Source organism: Pan troglodytes, chromosome 3 (genome assembly GCF_028858775.2).
Source record: "Pan troglodytes isolate AG18354 chromosome 3, NHGRI_mPanTro3-v2.0_pri, whole genome shotgun sequence".
Classification (NCBI taxonomy): domain Eukaryota; kingdom Metazoa; phylum Chordata; class Mammalia; order Primates; family Hominidae; genus Pan; species Pan troglodytes.
Window position 1 is genome coordinate 56,366,617 of NC_072401.2, and position 6,568 is coordinate 56,373,184.

The 6,568-nt window shown below is 34.0% G+C and overlaps 1 protein-coding gene across 1 annotated transcript; it reads right to left on the reverse strand.

The window, feature by feature from the left end:
• Positions 1-1,093: 1,093 nt before the first annotated feature.
• CXCL8 (C-X-C motif chemokine ligand 8) lies at positions 1,094-5,835 on the reverse strand. Its single transcript, XM_001156432.7, has 4 exons — positions 4,082-5,835; positions 3,129-3,264; positions 2,774-2,857; positions 1,094-2,357 (listed from the first exon to the last, which is right to left on the reverse strand). Exons 1-4 carry the CDS (start codon positions 4,143-4,145, stop codon positions 2,342-2,344), a joined length of 300 nt encoding a protein of 99 aa, XP_001156432.1. The 5' UTR covers positions 4,146-5,835; the 3' UTR covers positions 1,094-2,341.
• Positions 5,836-6,568: the final 733 nt, after the last annotated feature.

The following is a 6,568-nucleotide window of genomic DNA, read 5'->3' on the forward strand; positions in this document are numbered from 1 at the left end:
AGGAAGGGGAACATCACACTCTGGGGACTGTTGTGGGCTGGGTGGAGGGGGGAGGGATAGCATTAGGAGATATACCTAATGCTAAATGACGAGTTAATGGGTGCAGCACACCAGCATGGCACATGTATACATATGTAACTAACCTACACATTGTGCACATGTACCCTAAAACTTAAAATATAATAATAATAAAATAAAAGAAAAAAAAAGAAAAAAAAAAGAAGTGAACTTAAAATACCCAGCAACAATAGCATATGAGCTAGACGGTGGTTAAATGTAAAAGTTCCAAAATCCTTGTTTTTTGAGTAGGAATATAAAGGTAAATGTTGATACATTGGATTTTTTGAAACATCGATTGTTATCTTTCATCATTTCCAGAAAGACTTTTGCCATTGTCATTTCAAATGTTGTCTCTGACCCTTTCCTCTCTCTTCTGCTTGTGACAATCCAATTAGACATCTATTAGAGCTTACACCTGTATCCTCTACGCCTTTCGACTTCTTTCTCCAAATTTCTACCTCTTTATCTCTCTTATAAGAATTCCAGAAGTTCTTTGGTTCTATTTTCTAGTTTTCTAATTTTATTTTCAACTGTGTCTAATTTGTTATAAAATTTATCCACTGAAATGTTTAATTAAATAATTATGTTTTTACTTCTCAGAGTATTGTTTGATTTGTTTGCAAATATGCTTAGGCTTTAACCATATTTTAAACTTCTTTGCCTCACACTTATCAGTTTTACTCCTCAGTTACTCATAAGCAACTTATAATATGTACTCTCTTTCCTCTTTAAATGTCCAGCTATGCTAAAGCACACAGACATACAAACTGGTTAATCGAAATCTGAAGACAGACTTATTAGCAAGATAGTATACAGTGAGGAGTTGAAAACATTTCCAACATTCTGTGGAGGACACTACTGTTTGTAACCTATTTCTGGAAAGGAGTTCTGTTTTCTAAAAATAAAAGTTTGTAATTTTCCTTAAACAAAATGCTAAGGGGAACCATTTATATTTTCTAAATCAAAGTATAATTTTAAATATAAACAAAGAGAATCCCAATAAGCTAAAACTAAAAAAAAGACAAACACTTGATTACTTTGACAGCAAATTATATTTTAAATGTTTCATATTTACTTTTATATTTCCATACAATCAGAAACAGTAAAAAAAATTTGGAGAACACATAAAAACATCTTAAAGTTAAAAATATAAAGCATTGTATTTAAAAATGCAGTCATTTAAATAATATTATAAGAATTTATTTGTACATAATAAACAAGTTTCAACCAGCAAGAAATTACTAATATTGGAGTTTTGGCTGTTTTAATAGTTCTAACTCATTATTCCGTAATTCAACACAGCACTGCCAACACAGCTGGCAATGACAAGACTGGGAGTATCAAACTAGGATTGTTAGTTCAATTAAAATTTCAGATAAACAACAATGTACTTATACTAAAAAATTATTTTTTGTTTATCTGAAATGAAAATTTAACTGGGTACCCAATTGTTTGTTTGTTTAATCTAAAAACCCTGATTGAAATTTATCTAATAAAACATCATTTAATATCTAAAATAAAAAAATTTACTATAACATCTTTAAAACTATTCAATCAATGATTCTTCATCTTCTATTTTTCCAAATTCTTGCACAAATATTTGATGCTTAAATAAATACATAAATAATAAATAGGTAAATAAGTTACACTTGAAAATAATTTATGTTATGATGAAAAAACTTAAAGTGCTTCCACATGTCCTCACAACATCACTGTGAGGTAAGATGGTGGCTAATACTTTTTCCACTTAGAAATAAAGGAGAAACCAAGGCACAGTGGAACAAGGACTTGTGGATCCTGGCTAGCAGACTAGGGTTGCCAGATTTAACAGAAAAAAATCCAGGATTTCCAGCTAAATTTGACTTTATGGCAAAATTTATTGTCCCATCATTTTTATGTGATGCTTCAAATATCACATTCTAGCAAACCCATTCAATTCCTGAAATTAAAGTTCGGATATTCTCTTGGCCCTTGGCCTCAATTTTGCTATTTGTATATTCTCCCATGCAATATCTAGGAAAATCCTTATATTTAAAAATTATTTGTTGTTTTTTGTAGATTCAAATAAATAATACTTTACATATAAGTATGTTCTGGATATTTCATGGTACAATGAAAAACTATTCATTGTTTACTGAAATTCAAATTTAACCAGGAATCTTGTATGGCATCTGGCAACCCTACAACAGACCCACACAATACATGAAGTGTTGAAGTAGATTTGCTTGAAGTTTCACTGGCATCTTCACTGATTCTTGGATACCACAGAGAATGAATTTTTTTATGAATTCTCAGCCCTAAAATAAAATTAAAAATATAAAGATGAGCTATGTTTAATAAGAAGGAAAGTAGGGTTCTTGAAAACTCAATATAGCCTTTGACATTCATGTGTTAGAAATGCTCTATATTCTCAACTATAAATAGGGAGATCAAAGAAGTTATCATCTAAAATAGGACACTACTGGGAGTGACAAGGAACTTTACTAAGAGTATAGGACACAGGCTTAAACCCAGAATTTCCTGGGCAAACTATGTATGGTCTTTCTGGTCATGAGTACAACAAACTCACTATTGATGCTATTCCTTTTTTTTTTAACCAAAAAGGCAGATACCTAATGACGATTTTTAGCAACAGAAAGAAATTTATAGGCTGACTTTGGATTATATGTCTCAGGATAAATGAAAAATTTAAATTAAAAAATATATAACTTACCTCTTCAAAAACTTCTCCACAACCCTCTGCACCCAGTTTTCCTTGGGGTCCAGACAGAGCTCTCTTCCATCAGAAAGCTTTACACTGAAATAAGAAAGAAATGGTTCAGATTAATATTTAGTTTTTCCATTCAAATCATGATTCCTTAAGTCAGGCATAAAGTCTAAGTCCAAAATAACATTTATAGTAGTTGTGGAAGCTATCATATTTAAATGTCATGTAGACAAATATTTTTATTTTGTTTTGTTTCATTTACTACTGTAATCCTAACACCTGGAACTTTCCTAAATATTTCCACCTTCCTTAATTTTAAGTTTGCTAAAACAAAATATCTAATCTTTTTTAAAGTACTTACATAATTTCTGTATTGGCGCAGTGTGGTCCACTCTCAATCACTCTCAGTTCTTTGATAAATTTGGGGTGGAAAGGTTTGGAGTACGTCTTTATGCACTGACATCTAAGTTCTTTAGCACTCCTTGGCAAAACTGCACCTGTTGGGGGAAAAAGTGATTAAGGATTGATTTTATCAACAAGCACAGCTCTGCCAGCTACTTCCTTTCTAATTCCAATATGATTATTTGGAGACTGTGGAAGGCATCATATTTCTAGTAAACTCATTCCTGAATATTCTCCTAGCCCTTGACCTCAGTTAGTTCTTTGTTTTAAAAAACAGTCATAACTGACAACATTGAACGACTTCCTATATAAAGAGTTAGAGTTCTTTTTGTACAATATCAACATCTTCATGGTATTTTTATCTGGTCAATATTGCATAATCCTCTGTGATACCACAGTGTTATTTATAGTAGGCAAGCTAAGACTCTCCAACATAGAAATTGCCTTCAGAAAGAATTAACAGAAATATATAAATAAGTTGTACATGCCTGGTCTATAATCAGGGTATCTTTAAAACAGACCAGAATTAATGACAAATCTGAGGCTTGTCAATGAAATACTACAAGGAGTGGAATTTTCTGAGTTACCTTGCTCAACTCAATATTAATACATAATATAGGTAACCGTGGTTCTCAATAGGACATACTATAAATTACTTATTTATGTTAAATATATGCATGCTACATGGTATAAATTATAAAAGCAGAATATCTATATTGATCAAACTTTATACTTTCCTAAGTGTTATATATAGTTTTTTCTAAATCTTCAATTTAACATTAATTGACTGCTAAGATTATATTCTGTTTCTGAATAAAAAGGATGTTTGTTACCAAAGCATCAAGAATAGCTTTGCTATCTGAGGATCACATTGACATACGAAAACTCTGTAGGTCAGAAAGATGTGCTTACCTTCACACAGAGCTGCAGAAATCAGGAAGGCTGCCAAGAGAGCCACGGCCAGCTTGGAAGTCATGTTTACACACAGTGAGATGGTTCCTTCCGGTGGTTTCTTTCTGGCTCTTGTCCTAGAAGCTTGTGTGCTCTGCTGTCTCTGAAAGTTTGTGCCTTATGGAGTGCTCCGGTGGCTTTTTATATCATCGCCCCACTAGAGAACTTATGCACCCTCATCTTTTCATTATGTCAGAGGAAATTCCACGATTTGCAACTGATGGCCCATCCCCTCAGGGCAAACCTGAGTCATCACACTTCCTATTTGTTCCTTATCAAATACGCAGTATGATGAAAGTTTTCTTTGATCTTTAAAATAATTTAATTTTAATATACATTTAAAATACTGAAGCTCCACAATTTGGTGAATTATCAATTGTATCCTTTTTTATTTCTAGATAACTTTATCATAGTACCATGTGACAGACATAGTACTAGAGTGGCAGGTGTTAGAACAAGATCATGGATGATTTTCTTTTAATGGCATAATTATTTTTTTTCAGTTAATTACAGATGCTATCATGATGGTGAAGATAAGCCAGCCAATCATTTTATTGGGGAGGTAATTTATAATAAATCTTTTTCTAAGCATTTTGGAGAGTTTCTAGGAACTGTTACTGCTCTTAGGGGGCATACTACAACTTTTCAAAAGATTTAGTTTTCTAATGCATGATAACAGAGTGAAGGGGCACATGTGCTTCACATAGAAATCAGTTCCACAAACATTTATGGAGTAACTTTCTGAGTAATGTGGGGGATCTAGAAATAGATAAGACTAGGTACTTGTCCTTAAAGAGTTTTGTCTATCAGAAGAAGAAAGCAATGTAAGGACTGACTATATAGCAGAATAGACAAGTGGTACTAAGACATTAATTCCAGTGGAGGCATAAGAGCAGAATCTTCCAAAGGCAGTTGGAGCAGGGCATTGAGGAATAGGAGGGCTTCAATAGAGGAAGATGAAAGAGAACAGCACATTCCAGATAGGAACAGTATTCACGGCCACTCAAGTTGTAAAGTTAAGGTATGTTTATGCTCCAGAAAGTGGTGCACTGGAGCTGCTTGGTTGGGGTGGGAGGGAGGTGTTATCTAATGGAAACTTGTATGCTTAGTGGAAAGAGCATCTGGGTTCAAACTCTGGTTCAGCCACCCTTGCTTCATGCTCTTTATCCAAGGACACCAAGTCTGACCTCTGAGGACCCATGATCACTAGCAAAAGGGATGGGAGTGAGAAATTTCAACAAATCATAAAAAGGTGGCTTTATGTCCTAGTGTCCTGAAGAAAAGCATCCAAGACCTTTCTTGAAAGGTCTTGGATTCTGTAGATAAAGAGCACCACGGAAGGGTTCTTATGATAGTAAAAGTCTGTTCGCTTCTGGGCAAGTACATAATTTATAAATAATTCACCTTGGTGTAACAGTTCTTCATTTTCAGAAAGTACGACAGAGCAGTGAATTTGCCCACACTGTGAACACACTGTGGAGGGGGAATGCCATTTTCAAATGCTTTCCAAAAAGGTTTGTCTGTTTCTGCACAATCATGTTTCTTTTTGTTATCTTTCTCCAACCAACCTAAGACTTGAGGTTAAAGTAATGCCTGGGTTACACTGAATTCTATAGCAAAGTAAATGTTTATTCTATATAATGTAGCTCCTATAGTTTTCAACTGTAGTATTTCAGAAACTTCATTATTCATTTAATATGTGTTGTTTATCTGCTAATGTCACTTATTGTAGGAGATGTGAATGCTATGTAAATAGATATAGTACCTGACTTAAGGGACTTTGTTGTCTAGTGCAGAATATGGAAAATTAGTTACACAAGTAAGTAAAATACAGTGATGAGTGTTACAATACAGGTAATTACAGGAAGTTCTGGAATCAAACAAACATGATCTTTGAGGCGGTTTTGATGAATGAAGGTTTTCCGAAGAAACAACTTCAAAAGTGTTACATTTATTGTTAATGAGGAGAAGAAAGACCAATGGGACTGCTTTGCTAGTACAGGACAGGAAGTACAGGACAATGAAATGTAGGCGAACATGGCCCATTTGGGTTTCTCAAACTATTTAGCACACGGAACACAGTGCATGGAGTGACAAGAAGAGAAAGCTTGGGCCGGATAGGTAAAAAAGACCTATATCTTAAAGAAAACTCCAAGTTTCTTTGCTTCAGTGATGTTGGCATGTTTAGCAAAGACACATTCTCATATGGACACAACCTGGCTTGACTGATTCAGTTCACTATCATTAAGACTCACTCATACAGCATCACTAAGACATTCAGAGTTCTGAGGATGTGCAAAGACTTCTTTACTTTTCCCTAAGGGTTGCCTTTATATTTATGGTGAGCCCAACTTACATAGACACCTCGTTTTCCTCCTTATTTTCATGTCACTATATCTCCCTCTCATTCTCTTCTCATGGGCCCAACTTTAACCTGATGTCATCCTT